Raw genomic sequence first — 20134 nt, forward strand, 5'->3', positions numbered from 1 at the left:
GTGAAAAATCATAATTTCAGTTTATTTTCTTGGTCGTATGCAGTTGTAAATCAAACAAATACACTTGCGAACGTCGCAAGTTTTCTATTTAAACATATCGGAGAAGAAATAGTAAATCGTGTAAGGGTGCCTATATATTTGACCGAAACTGTAAGGGTGGATAGAGAGGGAGAGAGGGGTGACCTTGCCTACCAACAAAGCAATTACCTTATGGCCCAATGCAGGGGTGTGGAGTTCAGGTCACCACCTAGTTGGTCTATGACGGCCTCTTTGGATATATAATACCTATGAAAGAGTATTGAAAGGACAGTTTAAAAATACACCTACCAATGTCTTTGCACAGGAATATTCCGCTTAGCATGGGCTCCTCTTTGGGAATGGCGTAGGATTGTTGTTTGCAAGAAAAAAGTCAACATTCAAAATCTAAAACTACAGTCCTAACCAAATAAAATAAAATAGTATTGGTCACATACAGCAGATAGAATACAGTATATACATATTAGATGAGTAATGCAAGATATGTAAACATTATTAAAGTGACTAGTGTTCCATTTATTAACGTGACCAATGATTCCAAGTCTGTGTATGTATGTAGGCAGCAGCCTCTCTGTGCTAGTGATGGCTATTTAACAGTCTGATGGCCTTGAGATACGTGTCTGGTTGTGCAGCACAGCTTCTGTTTGATGTAGAGCCCTTACTTGACCACCTCTGCGTGGTTGTTGATGGCTGCCCAGTGTAAGAGGGAGACATTCTCCTTGTCAGGCTGCCTCACATCGTAACCAGCCTCCACCAGTTCCTTACATCGGTCCAGGATACCAAACCTAGAATCAAAGCACGGGGGGAGAAGATATTGAAAAATCGATCCCCTCGCACAAAGAATACATCTTTCTATCCATCTCTGGATGGTGTACTGGAATATTAACATGAATCAAAAGGAGAACCTGGTACAATAAACAAGGTTACCATTTTTCCAACTTGACAGTAAGCTACAACATTGTCATGTCTATGTACTGACACGAAGGGGTCAGTATTTAGTCCTGCTCATAAACTGATGCCATGGCTTTTCTGCATTTGGTCAGAAAAGGTACGCTGGTTATTATCATGCATGACTACAATTACATTTACATGGTCTGGTTGGAGAACAGAGATGTTGAGTTTGAGAGAGAAGTTGCCAGAGGGATGCAGGATTTTCAAAGTAACAAAATAGAACATGTGGTCCTGTGTGGCTCAGTTGGTAGAGCATGGCGCTTGCAACGCCAGGGTTATGGGGGACCAGTATGAAAATGTATGCACTCACTACTTACTGTAAGTCCCTCTGGTTACGAGCATCTGCTAAATGACTAAGATGTAAACAAAATGTCTGTTTAACTCCTCTTCCTATATGACATTAGGGTGGGTGGGTGTGTGTAGTCTTGACCTGAGCTATCTGTTTACTTGCTACAGCAGAAAGAGTAAGGAATAGGCATTAGCAAAGCTCAGGGATGCGAATTGATGAGGGCCCAAAAAGGTGCCAAATATTTTTGCCACAGAAAAATCTGTGTAAACTGCAAGAAAATGCAGTAAGGAATATAAATGCATAATGATCTGAATTTTCATTGTGGCAGTAAGATGAAGACACACTATGCCAATATGAAACCAATACTCTTCATCCCCCCGAAGTTAGGCACCAAACAGAATTTAAGGAACACCAGAATTATTTTTTTTTAAGCTTAGAATTAGATTGATGAGGCATACATCTATCCCTTTTTCCTGTGCATAGCCAAGGTACCATGTTGTTAGCTACCTGGACAGGAATAGCCTTCCCTGTAGCTCAGTTGGTAGAGCATGGTGTTTGCAACGCCAGGGTTGTGGGTTCGATTCCCATGGGGGCCAGCACAAAAAAAAAAAAAAGAAATGTATGAAATTGTATGAAATGTATGCATTCACTACTGTAAGTCGCTCTGGATAAGAGCGTCTGCTAAATGACTAAAATGTAAAAAAAAAATGTAAATGTAAAATGTAACGTTTTAAGGTCGTTTGTTATCAAACCAGAAACTCGTTACTCGCTAGCAGTTTACAACCGCCCGCAACATGGTTTGTAAAATGATATAAAACGTGAGCCAATACGCGTAGAAAGGGAAGATGGTACAGTAGCTCCGGTAATATAGAGCATCACGTTTGAGTGGTTTGGGCTACGAGAAGAACATTTTTTTTTAAATCACCGTTTTAAGTTATGTAAAACAGACTGGCCTGTTTGTTCTTACAGGCAAAATGAAAAAGATAAGTATCCACTTCGCACAACCGCTCCAATAATTAAACAAATGTTAACAGAAACCTCATCACTCTGCACACCCCAGCTTGGCTAAAAAAAAAACCCATTTTAAAACTGATGGAGATGCGCAGAAACAACGGACGGAGAGAAGCAGCTGAGTAGCCGGTGTGGTTAGGGATGAAGCTGACTGCACACAGCTGTCACACGTGATATATGATGGAGAACTCATTCTGAATGACATCACGCTCTGAACTCGGTTTGATATTCTATTTGTAGGACGCATAGGGTTGCATTCTGTGCTCAGGTCATTCAATTTTGATATGAGAAACACACCATCATTTGTTGGTATCAAGGGGATTCGATTAAGCCTGCCCGGGCAGGCATAGTTCGCACTGAGTGAAAAGTGATTGCATTCGTTTTGGAACTGGGCTACCTGCCATGAGCCGGGTGCCCTGTTCGATGGCAAAGTCGGCTTAAAACAAAAGTGATGTAGGTTAAGCACTAGGATTCTGTGTTGATATGCAAAAGTGATTGCTTTTGATAAAAACACCATCTGTCTTCACAATAAAAACGACACTAAACAAAAACATAAAAAACGTAACATGTAAAGTGTTGGTCCCATGTTTCAGGCGCAGAAATAAAGATTGCGTATGAAACATTTCTGCACAAATAACTTTAGGCACAACTGTGTTTACATCCCCGTTAGAGAGCATTTCTCCTTTGCCTAGATAATCCAGTCACCTGACAGGTGTAGCATATCAAGAAGCCGATTAAAACAGCATGACCATTACATGACTGCCACTAAAATGTGCAGTTTTGTCAAACACAAAGTTGAGGGAGAATGCAATTGGCATGCTGACTGCAGCAATGTCCACCAGAGCTGTTGCCAGAGAATTGAATGTTAATTTCTCTACCATAAACTGCCTCCAACAACATTTTAGAGAATTTGGTATAAGCTATGGACAACATTTTATCGATGGCAATTTGAATGCACAAAGATACTGTGACGAGATCCTAAGGCCCATTGTCTTGCCATTCACCTCATGTTGTTTCAGCATGATAATGCACAACCCCATGTCGCAAGGATCTGTACATAATTCCTGGAAGCGGAAAATGTCCCAGTTCTTCCATGGCCTGGATACTCAGACATGTCACCCATTGAGCATGTTTGGGATGCTCTGGATTGACGTGTATGACAGCGTGTACCAGTTCGCGCCAATACACAGCAACATCGCAGCCATTGAAGAGTGGGACAACATTCCACAGGCCACAATCAACAGACTGATCAACTCTATGCGAAGGAGATGTCGGATCTTGACTCATTTTGTTAAATTTGAGTCAGGAATACCCAGAGCACGCAGGACCCTCTACCGATGAACTGAAAACGCGAAAGAGTCTCTCTTGTTCACCATAGCGAAATTATTAGAGCGGTCATTTGTGACAGACTTATAAACGTGCCTTAAAACAACGTTTGTTAGTTATACAATTATTTCTTGATACATTTCAAACGAGATCTAGTTGTGGGCGCAAACGGACTAGATTGTGAACGACTCTTCACGGAATGCATTACTTGACAGCCATGAGGGTGTTAAGTAGACTGACGACTCCAGCCCAAATCAAACAAAACCAGTAATTTTTTTTATACGCATGAACCAATGCCCGGTAGTGAATGACAGAAAACAGACAGGCAGCGAGCGTCAACGGCGTCATACGCTTCAAATGAAAAAGCACGTTTATTTTTCTCGCGTCTACACGAGCTGGTAAAGTGAGCACATAAATTGCACAAAAAAAAGAGACTGTTCGTGCATTGTCATGTCTGGAATTATGACATGTATAGTTAAGTGTCTATTTAGCGTTGAAAAGTTTAGTTGCCAATAATACATATTTGAAAACAACTTTACACCTACCTTTGTTGATTTTCGAGCACAGGCATACAGCCGGGAAACTCGAGGAACTCCGTTCAAGGGAGAATACTGTTATGTAGAAAGAATGAGACTAGCTAAATTCTTTGTAACCTGATAGGGTGTATTAGCTACAACTCTCCTCACATTCATCAGCCAACATAACAGGAGGCAGGTACAGTGGCTCCCATAAGACATATAAGGTGAGTCCAAAGGAACACACAACAATAATTCAAAAGGGCTACATAGCAAACATAAATACAACTGTTTATTATGGATTCTCATGACAATTAAGTTGGCAAACGCTACGCAGTGTATGTGAATTGATGCTCTACTCTCGCGCCAAAATTTACTCTGTTGACAGTGTCTTTTCCGTGCGATTTCACGCTAAATTCTTCCGCTGCTGTTGTTCGTCACATACTTCTCATTGTGGAAAACAAACTAACGTCCGTGGGCATGGCGTAGCGTTTGGCCGGAGCAAGGAGTCTGGGGCTGCGGTCCAAGTGCAAAGTAGAAAGGCCTCGGCCCTAAACCCTCAGCCCTTGAACCCTCAACTACCTCCCCGGATATTGTGGTAAGTGCTCTACAACAAAGCTTTTAGTCTCCAACAAGCTTTCTCTGCCCTTAACACCTCCAAAACAAAGGTAATGTGGTTTGGAAGACGAATGCCCCTCTCCCCACAGGTGTGATTACTATCTCTGAGGGTTTAGAGCTTGAGGTCATTGACCTCATACAAGTACTTGGGAGTATGGCTAGACGGTACACTGTCCTTCTCTCAGCACAATCTAGACTTGCTTTCATTTATCCTAATCACTCCCCTTTCAAACTGATTCAGGTGACCATCCTACCAATGCTAGATTACGGAGACGTAATTTATAGATCGGTAGGTAAGGGTGCTCTCGAACGGCAAGATGTTCTTTACCTTTCGGCCATCATATTAGCAACAAATGCTCCTTATAGGACACATCACTGCACTCTATACTCCTCTGTAAACTGGTCATCTCTGTATACCTGTCACAAGACCCACTGGTTGATGCTTATTTATAAAACCCTCTTAGGCCTCACTCCCCCTTAACTGAGACATTTACTGCAGCCCTCATCCTCCACATACAACACCCATTCTGCCAGTCACATTCTGTTAAAAGGTCCCCAAAGCACACACATCCCTGGGTTGCTAGTCTTTTCAGTTCGCTGCAGCTAGCGACTGGAACGAGCTGCAAACAAACACTCAAACTGGACCGTTTTCTCTCATTCTCTTCATTCAAAGACTCAATGATGGACACTCTTACTGGCAGTTGTGGCTGCTTTGTGTGATGTATTGTTGCCTCTACTTTCTTGCCCTTTGTCTGTGCCCAATAATGTTTGTACCATGTTTTGTGCTGCTACCATGTTGTGTTGTCATGTGTTGCTGCCTTGCTATGTTGTCGTCTTAGGTCTCTTTATGTAGTGTTGTCTCGTCTTGGTGTGTGTTTTGTCCTAATATAGATATATATATATATATATATATATAAATAAAATAATCCCAGCTCGTCCCCACAGGAGGCCTTTTGGTAGGCCGTCATTGTAAATAAGAATTTGTTCTTAACAGACTTGCCTAGTTAAATAAAGGTTCAATTTTTTTTTTACATCGTCATATCTGAGTGGGATAGGGGGCAGTATTTTCACGGCCGGATAAAAAACACGTACCCGATTTAACCTCTCTAGGGTAGGGGGCAGTATTTTCACATCCGGATAAAAAAACATACCCGATTTAATCTGGTTATTACTACTGCCCAGAAACTAGAATATGCATATAATTGTTTGATTTGGACAGAAAACACCCTAAAGTTTCTAAAACTGTTTGAATGGTGTCTGTGAGTGTAACAGAACTCATATGGCAGGCCAAAATCTGAGAAGATTCTGAAGTGCCCTCTCTGACCATTTCTTGGCCTTCTATACTCCCTTTATCGAAAACAGAGGATCTCTGCTGTAACGTGACACTTTAAGGCTCCCATAGGCTCTCAGAAGGCAGCAAAATGTTGAATGATGCCTTTGGAGCCCCTGGCTGAAAAACAGTAGCGCATTTGGATAGTGGTCGATCTGAGAACAATGAGACGGGTGCGCGCATGCACGTGAAGAGGCCATTTTACATTTTCAGTCTTTGAACGAAAAAGACGTCTCCCGGTCGGAATATTATCGCTATTTTACGAGAAAAATCGCATAAAAATTGATTTTAAACAGCGTTTGACATGCTTCAAAGTACGGTAATGGAATATTTTGAATTTCTTTGTCACGATACGCGTCCGCGCGTCACCGTTCGGATAGTGTCTTGAACGCAAGAACAAAACTGAGGATATTTGAACATAACTATGGATTATTTTGAACCAAAACAACATTTGTGGATGAAGTAGAAGTCCTGGGAGTGCATTCTGACGAAGAACAGCAAAGGTAATCCAATTTTTCTTATAGTAAATCTGAGTTTGGTGAGTGCCAAACTTGGTGGGTGTCAAATTAGCTAGCCCGTGATGGCGAGCTATCTACTGAGAATATTGCAAAATGTGCTTTTGCCGAAAAGCTATTTTAAAATCTGACACCGCGATTGCATAAAGGAGTTCTGTATCTATAATTCTTAAAATAATTGTTATGCTTTTTGTGAACGTTTATCGTGAGTAATTTAGTAAATTCACCGGAAGTTTTCGGTATGTTTGCTAGTTCTGAACGTCACATGCTAATGTAAAAAGCTGGTTTTTGATATAAATATGAACTTGATTGAACAAAACATGCATGTATTGTATAACATAATGTCCTAGGAGTGTCATCTGATGAAGATCATCAAAGGTTAGTGCTGCATTTAGCTGTGGTTTTGGTTTTTGTGACATTATATGCTAGCTTGAAAAATGGGTGTGTGATTATTTTTGGCAGGGTACTCTCCTGACATAATCTAATGTTTTGCTTTCGCTGTAAAGCCTTTTTGAAATCGGACAATGTGGTTAGATTAACGAGAGTTTTGTCTTTAAAATGGTGTAAAATAGTTGATTGTTTGAGAAAATTGAATTGTGGTATTTTAGTTGGTTTTATATTACGCGCAGTGTGATGCCATTGGCTGTTGGCTCGGGGTTCTGCAGGTTAAAATGTCCCTTGCCCAAGCGAGGGAGAGTGATGATTGCCTCTCCAATGTCCTTGATGAAAATCCTAAAGTTGAGCCTATAAAAACAACTTTTTAAAAACGAAAGCCATTGCTGTACCTAGCAAGCACTCAGGTAGCTAGCTATAGTTACCCATAGCTGGCTAGCTAGATTTATAGTTTGGTAATGTATTCCAATACATTTATGAATTCCCAAAAAATATGTTTATGAAGCTAGCTATCTATCTATGTTTTATAGGCTCCTCACTAGGAGTCTGAGCCACGTTGGCAAACGAATGACGCTCAATGCTAAAATCAATGTCATCTATGTATATTTGTTTGTTAGCTGCAGCAAGCAAGCAAGCAAGCTAGCGTTGTAAGTTTGTCTCACATGCCGAATATGAAGCAGTGTTGATAAAATGACACTTGAGTTTGACACGCGACTACAATTTGCATTGAATTGTGGGTCATATCAACCCCGCAAGTGATTAAATTACATTTTATTGGTCACATATGTGACCCAATTCAGGAAACTAGGCGTATGTCGCAAGTCACGACTTCACAGGAGAGGTATTTGAACGTACATTTGAATTTTTTTAAATGCATTTTTTTGGCAGAAATGCCTTTTAGAACATGTGAACTTTTATGTGCCTTAATACCAAACTTTTAAGGCATCTGTAAATACAAATAAAAGTTGTTAAAATTACGAGCCTACTTGGTTTAGCCAAAGAAAAAGTTAGGAACCTTCCCGCTAACCATGAGAAAATGAGTGGGCTGGACATGCTGAGAGAGGAGTTTCAGATTGATTTTTGGTGTAGCATCTTGTGTCTATAAAATGTGATGCACGTTATGCGTAGATAATCCTTTCTACAGATATAACGTTAGCCATGGAGAACTGCAAATATGTTGCTACTGCTCAATAACATTGCTGCCCTGAATTTATCAGGTGCTATCGATAAAGGTCAGTGGGAAAAAGTTGTGATGACCACTTTCTGGAGGACAATCGTGCCATGCTGACTCTGAAAATGAACCAGACGATGAGGAAATTCCTGATATAGGTAAAAACATTTTAATTGAAGAAGACATGGTAGTCTTCTGATGACAGTGACGGGGAAGAAACGGCGATCAACAGTGTTGTTTTCACGGAAGAAGTTGATCGAGTTTTGAAACCAGTGGAACATAACGGGTCAAACAAGCTGTGCAAACTAAACGGAAACAATACAGGACGTCTTAATTTTTAAAAAAGGGGGCTGCAGTCTGCTGTGAAGCTCTCATCCATGTATAGAGGTAAGAATCCAGCTACAGTTTCTGATATTATACATTTCTAATTTTGTCAGAAAGTTGATTTCATTACAAGTTAAAGCTTGCTGTTAGCTAGACATCTGGAGTTCGATGGCTGGCTTGCTAACATTGACCCCATTTGGTTAACTTTAGCTAGTTATGACAAAAATGGCTTTGTACGGCTAGTTAAAGCTCGCTGACGTTAGATGGCTGGCTGGCTAGCTAGCTAACATTAGGTGTACGAACTGTGTGTTGTGATGTTCTCAGAATGTAAATTCACATCTATTGTATAATAAATGCTAAAATATTTGTATCTGGAATTTGTCTTTCAGCATCAGTAGAACACGACTAGCTCTCCTCCACCAGTCATACAAGGACAATGGTCTAATGCTTCCCATCAAAAAGAGAGCTGGCCCAAGCAAGCAAAGGCAGCAGCGCAGTCATCAACTACATGCACCATTTTCATTGCATTGTATGAGGTTATTCTTCTTATCTAAACTTGGGAGGTGAATTGATGTTGTGCAGGGTTCTAATGTCTTCAGATTTTTTATTTTATTCCCTGTTTTACAGCGTCACGGCTCTGGGGCCTGGTGTTGTTGTCGCCAAGGAGTGTTCGGACAGTCGGGACCAGGTTTCAGCTGCTGCGCAACGCTGACATCCTTCAGCCCATAGATGGTCTGCCTGTACACGTACCACCTGGACTGGACACAGCTAGACAAACCAATCTTTTTGAGAAGATCAGGGAGTTTTGCAACGAAGAGGCTATAGACATCACATGCCCTGAACCAAAGTCAAGGACAGGACAGAAACAGGCTCTCCGAATATAAATTCACCTGTTCATGTGTGGTTCGGACGGACCAGTCATCAGCACCATTTGCAGTGCCTCTATTCAAATGACTCTCTCCTAACACACACACACACCACACACACACACACACACACACACACACACACACACATTGCTGCTACTGTTTTTTATCCTGCTGCTCAGCCACTTTACGCCTGATTGTATGCATATAACTACCTCTATCACTGATATTGTTCTTGTACATACTGTATATTATTTTATTTATATTGCTACCATTTCTGATATTGCTACTATGCAAGTTACCATTTGGCGGTACCGTTTACACCTTCTGTAGAGACCCATTCACTCAGCAAGTCTTAAAATATTAATGAATATTGATGTGGTCGTAACATGATTTTGTGACATACTGCAACAATATCATGTGACCGTATCAAGTGTCCACCACGAATATATGGCGCATGTATCCGTTTATGTATCGTACATGTGCACCTCACTGAGGTTTCAACTCATATCACATTGTATACTGTTACACACTTAATGTATGGAATACTGATAAGGGAATTTATATGTTTAAAGTAATGACTAAAGGATTCCACCCTGAAATCATATAATTGTATGAAATGTGTTAGTAGTCATAATTCCATAATATGTGTTAGTTGCCTGAAATCATTGTGTTGCTGTGTAGTGGTGTGAGAACAAAGGACAACAGGAAAGAGGCTCCTTCCAAGGTCCCTCTTATCTGGGGAGGAAAGGAACGGCGAGAAACTGCCAAGGCTGGTAGAAAAGTGATAAACCTGTGTGTGTGTGTGTGTGCGTAGAGGGGGTTATAAAGACTGTTCAAATTTTGGTTGACTTTAGAGCTCTCATGAATAAACTACAACGAACCTTTGCAGAATCTGAGTCTTTGCCTAATTCTTATTAACCCTAGCTTTACAACGTAGGGGGAATTGGTCAAAGCTATAGTGATTGTTATCATCATTGGGATTGAAAATTCTCTTGACAAATACTAAGTATGCTAATGCACTGGTGTGAAGGCATTTGGGCAGTGGTGTAAAGTACTTAAGTAGTACTTGAAAGTATTTGTGTGGGGTATCTGTACTTGACTATTTATATTTTGGGCAAATTTACTTCACTACATTCCGAAAGAAAGTAATGTACTTTCTACTCCATACATTTTCCCTGACACCAAAAAGTACTCATTACATTTTGACAAGAAAATTGTCCAATTCACACACATCAAGAGAACATCCCTGGTCATCCCTACTGCATCTGATCTGTTGGACTCACTAAACACAAATGCTTCATTTGTAAATTATGTCTGAGTGTTGGAGTGTGCCCCTGGCTATCCATCCAACAAAAAAAAGACAATTGTGCTGTCTGGTTTAATATAAGGAATTTGACAATTTAGGACTTTTTCCACCACTGGATGTGGCTGGGGGTTATAGCATTTATTTCACATGACCCATTCATTTAGACAAGTGTGTCTGGGTAAGCGTCATCTAATATTTTTATCTGGACACTTTGTTTACCTGGAATTTTCCCCTTATTGTAGGCTACTACTACTACTTTTAGTCTTAATCTTTACTACACTACTCACTGTTTAGCACATGACCTCACATGTGAGTCCTTAAAGAGATGAGGGGGCTGGCTTAAGAGGGTGTGAACAATGCTGAAGACAAAGGAGAGCTCTCCAGTAGGTACGAAAACATTCAAAGGACCTTTTCTCAAAAGTGAGTTTACAAGATAACTTTCAAATCAGAATTACTTCACCATTGTTCCTAAAAAATGCAGTGTATGATACCATTTTGTAGCCGAGTCTCTACTTTTATCCAATGTAAAAAAACTATTTCAAATTTTTCTACATAAGACCAATTTGAGCCGGTCAGTCACATATTTGATCAAAGAGCTAAATCGAGGGCCGAGGGAGCAATGTTAGTAAATTGGACCGTCACTTAAGATTGCAATCAAACTGCTTCTGGTTTCGACAGGGATTCCCCAGAGGGAAAGTGGCTAACATTATGATTGGATCAAAGCCTGGGTAGCCAGGCAAGTTGATAAACACAGTTGTTCGCAAACTGCAGCCCCATAAATTATTCATTCTCGAGTTAGTTGAGCAGAGGCTGTGCATATTTTGGTTCTACAAAGCTGTGTCCATCATAACATTCAATTAATTGCAGTCATTCTTGCACCATGCAATCAATTATCAGTTCTAAACCAGTGGCGGCTCCTCAGAGGAGGACCATCTTCAGTGAATTTCTTACATTTCTTTTTTTTTTTTAGATGAAACTATAAATATATTCACGTCAGCAAATAATTGATTAAAACACACTTTTGCAATGAAGGGCTACAGTAGCCTCAACAGCACTCTGTAGGGTAGTACCATGGGGAGAGAGCAAACAATATTTCATAGTATTTTTTTCTCCTCACTGTCATTTACTTAGCTAGCGAATGCAGCTAGCTAGTTTAGCCTACTCAAACAGAAAGGGATGCCATGTTAGCTAGCTGGCAACGGCTATCCAACACTGGAACAGCTTTTGGTTTTATTAAATGTATTTACACCGGGGCCGGCCGGTGTAACTGCTAAACTGCACACTACTGTACTGCATGATTGTAGCGGGTTTACTAACACGTTAGTTCTAGTAGCTATATTGATTATGACGTTAGCTAATATGGTGACAACGACGTAGGCTGTGTGTAGCAATTATGATATGAAGGTTTGGCTTGGAAAGGTTTTTTCGCCTGGTCACAGACAGCTGATGTGTTGTGCACTGCAGTTCACAAGTGAAGGGAAAGGTGAGAGGAGGAGAGCGTGTAGATGCGAGAAGGAATTATACAACAATCAAAGGGATCATGTTGTTTGTATGTGGCTGCTATGAAAGTGTACTGTGTTTGCGTGTATCAGAGGTGTGCCTATTCTGCCGAAAAATGTTTCTTAAAACGGAAGCAAACGGAACGGGGATAAACATACTTAAATCTGTCCAATAGAAACTCTCGTTTGCAACTGTTGGTCTAATGATTAAACCCTAGATCAGCTAGATGCAGGCAAGAGTGTGCAAGGTGGGATTGAATGTGTCACTGTCTGTCACCTTGATTACTCAAATTTCTCTTGACCTGTGCACCTACGTTGTAAACATTCATTCACTCATAGGCTAAGTTGTAGCAACCTCATGATGGGTATAGGGAAAATTTGAGTATCATGTAGTAACCTAAGCTTATTGATGTTACATTGAGCTGGGTGAATGGAATATGAATGACAGTCCAACATAAATAAGGCCATGCTGATAAAAAAAAAAAATATGAAAATCGTCATCACTCATCTTAAATGGCACTGGCCGCTACTCTTCCCTAACATGTATTTTTCTTCTCTATGATCATGATCTATTTTTCATCACGCATAGATATGACAGACAGTTGGTGGTCGGAGCAAGTCTCTGGAGCCGCTGAGGGTGTATTAATCCTGCTGTAGGACTCATTGTGGCCAGCACTAGCAGGTAAAAAGACCGACTAAAATGAACAAGTCACTCCAAAAAATGAATCATGACTCGAGTCAGTAAAAAGAGTAGTTAAAATAACTCGTTAGTGAACTGCACATCACTACCTGTGCTACAATGCTAGGTTTAGTAATAAAGCAACCACATTCAGAAAGGGTAAATCCATTTGAATTCATTCACTTTTTGACAGCACCCCTTCTGATTTGAATGAAACCTTCCATACATATTTGCCCATTGTACAAGTGACTTTTTGGACGTGAATGCCAAAACTTTCAAGAGATACTGGTACTCAAAGTTGACCGATTTTGTATGCCCCACCATACCATGAGACATCCATGTATTCATAACTGGAAAAAAATGAAAAGGTTGAGATTTATATAATTTAAAAGCTTACAAAACAAGGTTGTCAAACTATTTTACAATTTCTTAAATTAAAATGTACCTTAAAATGTCAGTTGCAGTATCCAAAAATGTGTGATCTCAGATATTTTTCATATTCGCATATGTTTAAGCTTAGGCCGTATTTTACATCATTTGATGTTTTTGTGTTGTGCCCGCAATCAGTTGAGACATCATGCGCTTTAATACAGGATGGGTGTCATGTTTTAGCTGATAAAATTGAAATTTCAAGTGGTGTCACGATTCTTGGAGGTCGACATCAGAGAATGTTGACTTGAAATGGGAATATCTGTTTTAAATTATACTGTCCATCTTCCATAGGAAAGCTATTGAAATATAGAAAAAAAAATAGACATGACCATTTAAAGTTGACATTCAACGGTGGGTGGACCGTAATTGTGGTAGTAATTAGAAGTTAAAATGTCAATAAAAAAAAAAAAAAGTCAATAGTGTACCAGCTAAATTTCAGTGGTCTGGTAAATTCTATTTAAATAGGCAGGTTTCCATTGACACAGGTTTATTCGACAAAAGCAATGTAGCAAAGAAAATCATCGCGACATGTGTAATGGAAAAGGCAGACTACACAATGCATTTGGAAGGTATTCAGACCATTACTTTTTCCGCATTTTGTTATGTTACAGCCTTATTCCAAAATGGATTAAATAGAAATCCTCAGCAATCTAACACAATACCCCATAATGACTAAGCAAAAACAGGTTCAGAAAGTTTAGCAAATGTAAAATAAACCTTATTTACATAAGTATTCAGACCCTTCGCTATGAGACTCGAAATTGAGCTCAGGTGCATCCTGTTTCCATTGATCATCCTTGAGATGTTTCTACAACTTCATTGGAGTCCACCTGGGGTAAATTCAATTGATTGGACATGATTTGGAAAAGGCACAGAGACAGACAGACAGACACACAAAGGTCCCACAGAGCAAAAACCAAGCCATGAGGTCGAAGGAATTGTCCGTAGAGCTCCGAGACAGGATTGTGTTGAGGCACAGATCTGGGGAAGGGTACCAAAACATTTCTGCAGCATTGAAGGTCCCCAAGAAGAAAGTGTCCTCCATCATTCTTAAAATGGAAGGTTGGAACCACCAAGACTCTTCGTAGAGCTGGATGCCCGGCCAAACCTGAGCAATCGGGGGAGAAGGGCCTTGGTCAGGGAGGTGACCAAGAACCCGATGGTCACTCTGACAGAGCTCTAGAGTTCCACTGTGGAAATGGGAGAAACTTCCAGAAGGACAACAATCTCTGCAGCACTCCACCAATCAGGCCTTTATGGTAGAGTAGCCAGACGGAATCCACTCCTCAGTAAAATGCACATGACAGCCCCCTTGGAGTTTGCCAAGAGGCACCTAAAAGACTCTCAGACCATGAGAAACAAGATTCTCTGGTCTGATGAAACCAAGATTGAACTTTTTGGCCTGAATGCCAAGCGTCACATCTGGAGGAAACATGGCACCATCCCAACGGTGAAGTATGGTGGTGGCAGCATCATGCTGTGGGGATGTTTTTGAGTGGCAGGGACTGGGAGACTCAAGGCTGTAATTGCTGCCAAAAGGTGCTTCAACAAAATACAGAGTAAAGGGTCTGAATACTTATGTTAATGTGATAGCTAATTTATTAAAACAATTTATATAAAAATAACATTTCTAGAAACCAGTTTTTGCTTTGTCATTATGGGGTATTGTGTGTAGCTTGATGAGGGGGAAAAAATAATTTTATCCATTTTAGAATAAGGCTGTAATGTAACAAATTGTGGAAAAAGTCAAGGGGTCTGAATACTTCCCGAAATGCACTGTATAAAGTTCCACTCCACATTTAATTATAAATGCCTACTGCTGCTAAATCCATTTTTCCAACTATAAAAATAATGTTTCTTGGCAGGACAAGTATTGTGCTGACTTTCAAGAATGCCTGTATTGCGTCGGGTTGCTTTTTTGGTTGTCTGGGAAGTTTCACCATCCAATTATTTCAGAGTGCAAGTTTCACCATGGCATGGACCATTGTGATACATTAGCAGATGAGAATTATTAGAATGTCAAATATTAGTCAATTATTGCATTTTATCAATGATGGCTTTTGTGAGCTAACGGAGACATGAAACACACAGTGCCTTCAGAAAGTATTCATACCCCTTGACTTCGCCTGAATTCAAATTTGATTTTTTCCTTTTACCCATCTACACACAATACCCCACAATGACAAAGTGCAAACATGTTTTTATTCAACCCTGACTCAATACTTTGTAGAAACCCCTTTAGCAGCGATTACAGCTGAGAGTATTTCTGGGTAATCTAAGAGCTTTCCTCACCTGGATTGTGCAACATTTGCCCTATATTCTTTTCAAAATTCTGTCAAATTGGTTGTTGATCATTGCTAGACAACCATTTTCAGGTCTTGCCATAGATTTTCAAGTCAAAACTGTAACTCGGTCACTCAGGAACATTCACTGTCTTCTTGGTAAGTAAGCAACTGCAGTGTAGATTTGGCCTTGTGTTTTAGGTTATTGTCCTTCTGAAAGGTGAATTCATCTCCCAGTGTTGGTGGAAAGCAGACAACCAGGCTTTCCCTCTAGGATTTTGCCTGTGTTTAGCTCCATACCATTTCATCCTGAAAAACTTCCCAGTCCTTAACTATTACAAGCATACCCATAATATGATGCAGCCACCACTATGCTTGAAAATATGGAGAGTGGTACTCAGTAATGTGTTGTATTGGATTTGGCCCAAACATTTATTTTATTTAGGACAAAAAGTTAATTGCTTTACTACATGTTTTGCAGTATTACTTTAGTGCTTTGTTGCATGTTTTGGAATATTTGTATTCTGTACAGGCTTCCTTCTTTTTACTCTGTCATTTAGGTTAGTATTGTGGAGTAACTACAATCTTGTTGATCCATCCTCAGTTTTCTCCTATCACAGCCATTAAGCGCTGTAACTGTTTTAAAGTCACAATTGGCCTCATGGTGAAATCCCAGAGCGGTTTTCTTCCACTCCGGAAACTGAGTTAGGAAGAACGCCTGTGTCTTCGTAGTGACTGGGTGTATTGATACACCATCCAAAGTGTAATTAATAACTTCACCATGCGCAAAGGGATATTCAATCTGCTTTTTATTATTACCCATCTACCAATGGGTGCCCTTCTTTGCGAGGCATTGGAAAACCTCCCTGGTCTTTATGGATGAAATCAGTGTTTCAATTTCACTGCTCGACTGAGGGACCTTACAGACAATTGTACGTGTGGGGTACAGAGATGAGGTAGTCATTCATGTTAAACCCTATTATTGCACACAGAGTGAGCCCATGCAACTTATGAGTCCTGTTCAATGACTACAGCTCAGTTTAACACTATAGTGCCCTCAAAGCTCATCACTTAACTAAGGAACCTGGGACTAATTGCCTCCCAACTGGATCCTGGACTTCCTGATCGGCCACCCCCAGGTGGTAAGGGTATAAGCAACAACACATCTACCACGCTGATCCTTAACACGGGGGCCCCTCAAGGGTGCGTGCTTAGACCCCTCCTGTACTCCCTGTTCCCCCACGACCACGTGGCCAAGCACGATTTCAACACCATCATTAAGTTTGCCGATGACAACGGTGGTAGGCCTGATCACCGACAATGATGAGACAGCCTATAGGGAGGAGGTCAGAGACCTGGCAGTGTGGTGCCAGGATAACAACCTCTCCCTCAACGTGATCAAGACAAAGGAGCTGATTGTGAACTACAGGAAAAGGAGGGCCGAACAGGCCCCCATTAACATCGACAGGGCTGTAGTGGAGCAGGTCGAGAGCTTCAAGTTCCTTGGTGTCCACGTCACCAAGAAATGATCATGGTCCAAACAGACCAAGAGTAGTAAAAAGGGCACGACAATGCCTACTACCCTATTGTCTTCTCCGGACACGCTTTTTTCCGGATGCCCCAAACAATCGGAAAGGGGATTCAGAGAAAATGACTTTACCCCAGTCCTCAGCAGTCCAATCCCTGTACCTTTTGCAGAATAGCAGTCTGTCCCTGATGTTTTTCCTGGAGAGAAGTGGCTTCTTTGTTGCCCTTCTTGACACCAGGCCATCCTCCAAAAGTCTTTGCCTCACTGTGCATGCAGATGCACTCACACCTGCCTGCTGCCATTCCTGAGCAAGCTCTGTACTGGTGGTGCCCCGAACCCGCAGCTGAATCAACTTTAGGAGATGGTCCTGGCGCTTGCTGGACTTTCTTGGGCGCCCTGAAGCCTTCTTCACAACATTTGAACCACTCTCCTTGAAGTTCTTGATGATCCGATAAATGGTTGATTTAGGTGCAATCTTACTGGCAGCAATAACTTTGCCTGTGAAGCCCTTTTTGTGCAAAGCAATGACAGCAGGTGTTTCCTCGCAGGGAACCATGGTTGACAGAGGAAGAACAATGATTCTAAGCATCACCCTCATTTTGAAGCTTCCAGTCTGTATTTCGAACTCGATCAGCATGACAGAGTGATCTCCAGCCTTGTCCTCGTCAACACTCTCACCTGTGTTAACTTCTCTAGGGCCAGTGGGACGATTTCGTCCCACCTACGTAACAGCCAGTGGAATCCCGTGGCGCGTTATTCAAAAACCTTAGAAATGCTATTACTTCAATTTCTCAAACATATGACTATTTTACACCATTTTAAAGACAAGACTCTCGTTAATCTAACCACACTGTCCGATTTCAAAAAGGCTTTACAACGAAAGCAAAACATTAGATTATGTCAGCAGAGTACCCAGCCAGAAATAATCAGACACCCATTTTTCAAGCTAGCATATAATGTCACATAAACCCAAACCACAGCTAAATGCAGCACTAACCTTTGATGATCTTCATCAGATGACACACCTAGGACATTATGTTATACAATACATGCATGTTTTGTTCAATCAAGTTCATATTTATATCAAAAACCAGCTTTTTACATTAGCATGTGACGTTCAGAACTAGCATACCCCCCGCAAACTTCCGGTGAATTTACAAAATTACTCACGATAAACGTTCACAAAAAGCATAACAATTATTTTAAGAATTATAGATACAGAACTCCTCTATGCACTCGCTATGTCCGATTTTAAAATAGCTTTTCGGTGAAAGCACATTTTGCAATATTCTGAGTATATAGCCCGGCATCACAGGGCTAGCTATTTAGACACCCAGCAAGTTTAGCACTCACCAAAGTCAGATTTACTATAAGAAAAATGTTATTACCTTTGCTGTTCTTCGTCAGAATGCACTCCCAGGACTTCTACTTCAATAACAAATGTTGGTTTGGTCCCAAATAATCCATAGTTATATCCAAATAGCGGCGTTTTGTTTGTGCGTTCAAGACACTATCCGAAGTGTAAATAAGGGTCACGCGCACAACGCATTTCGTGACAAAAGAATTCTAAATATTCCATTACCGTACTTCGAAGCATGTCAACCGCTGTTTAAAATCTATTTTTATGCCATTTTTCTCGTAAAAAAGCGATAATATTCCGACCGGGAAAGCGTGTTTACGTTCAAAGAGAGAGAAAATAAAAGCATGGGATCCCCTCGTGCACGAGCCTGAGTCTCATAGTACTCTGACCGGCCACTATCCAAACGCGCTAATGTTTTTCAGCCAGGGGCTGCCTCGATATCATTCAGCTTTTTCCCGGGTTCTGAGAGCCTATGGGAGCCGTAGGAAGTGTCACGTTACAGCAAAGATCCTCAGTTTTCAATAAACAGAGCCAAGAAGAACAAGAACTTGTCAGAGAGGGCACTTCCTGTAAGGAATCTTCTCAGGTTTTTGCCTGCCATATGAGTTCTGTTATACTCACAGACACCATTCAAACAGTTTTAGAAACTTTAGGGTGTTTTCTATCCAAAGCCAATAATTATATGCATATTCTAGTTACTGGGCAGGAGTAGTAACCAGATTAAATCGGGTACGTTTTTTATCCGGCCGTGTCAATACTGCCCCCTAGCCCTAAAAGGTTAACGAGAGAATCACTGACATGTCAGCTGGTCCTTTTGTGGCAGGGCTGAAATGCAGTGGAAATGTTTTTGGGGGATTCAGTTCATTTGCATGGCAAAGAGGGACTTTGCAATTCATCTGATCACTCTTCATAACATTCTGGAGTATATGCAAATTGCCATCATACAAACTGAGGCAGCAGACTTTGAAAATTAATATTTGTGTCATTCTCAACTTTTGGCCACGACTGTACACCAGTTGTATTCGGCGCATGTGACACATTTTTTTAAATTTGTTAAGCACATTTTTACTCCTGCGCTTATTTAGGCTTGCCATAACAAAGGGGTTGAATACTTACTGAATCAAGACATTTCAGCTTTTCATTTGTTATTAATTTGTACAAAATTCAAAAAAAGACAATTCCACTGACATTGAGTATTGTGTGTAGGCCAGTGACAAAAAAATCTCTATGTAATTAATTTTAGATTCAGGCTGTAACCCCAAAAATGTTGAAAAAAAGTCAAGGGGTATGAATACTTTCTGAAGGCACTGTAGATGGGAGGGCATACAGGCTGTCGCCAATTTATTAACTCGTAATTTGCCTAAATAAGTAATGGAAACACTTCAACCACTACATTTTTATCCGACATTGTAGGTTTTTGCAAAATAGTTTTTTTTTTGTAGGTGTGAAGTCATTACGGTCAACTGTTTTAATCACAGTTAAAGGGAAATGCACCCTAGCAGGAAATTCACATCTACGCGAGCTTTCTAAATGTAAAATAAAAAATAAAAAATGCACCGCACAAGTTAATGGAAACCGCTAATGATTGAAATGACACCCACCCTGTATTCAAGAGCATGTCTCAACCGATGGCAGGCACAACACACAAACCTCATAATGTAAAGTAGGGTCTAAGCTTCAACATGTTTACGCACTTTTAT

At 40.6% G+C, this 20134-nt stretch overlaps 1 protein-coding gene across 2 annotated transcripts in view; it reads right to left on the reverse strand.

Annotated features, from left to right (window-relative positions):
• LOC106561923 (putative palmitoyltransferase ZDHHC13) overlaps positions 1-20134 on the reverse strand; it is a 40233-nt gene that overhangs the window by 9132 nt on the left and 10967 nt on the right. For both annotated transcript variants that reach the window (XM_082957707.1, XM_082957708.1), the window contains exons 3-4: positions 699-821; positions 208-285 (exon numbers count right to left, since the gene is read on the reverse strand). In XM_082957707.1, coding sequence (XP_082813833.1) covers positions 208-285; positions 699-821 — 201 coding nt within the window. The remainder of the gene's footprint in view (positions 1-207; positions 286-698; positions 822-20134) is intronic.

The sequence above is a fragment of the Salmo salar genome, chromosome 11 (genome assembly GCF_965601325.2).
Source record: "Salmo salar chromosome 11, fSalSal1, whole genome shotgun sequence".
Taxonomy (NCBI): Eukaryota; Metazoa; Chordata; class Actinopteri; order Salmoniformes; family Salmonidae; genus Salmo; species Salmo salar.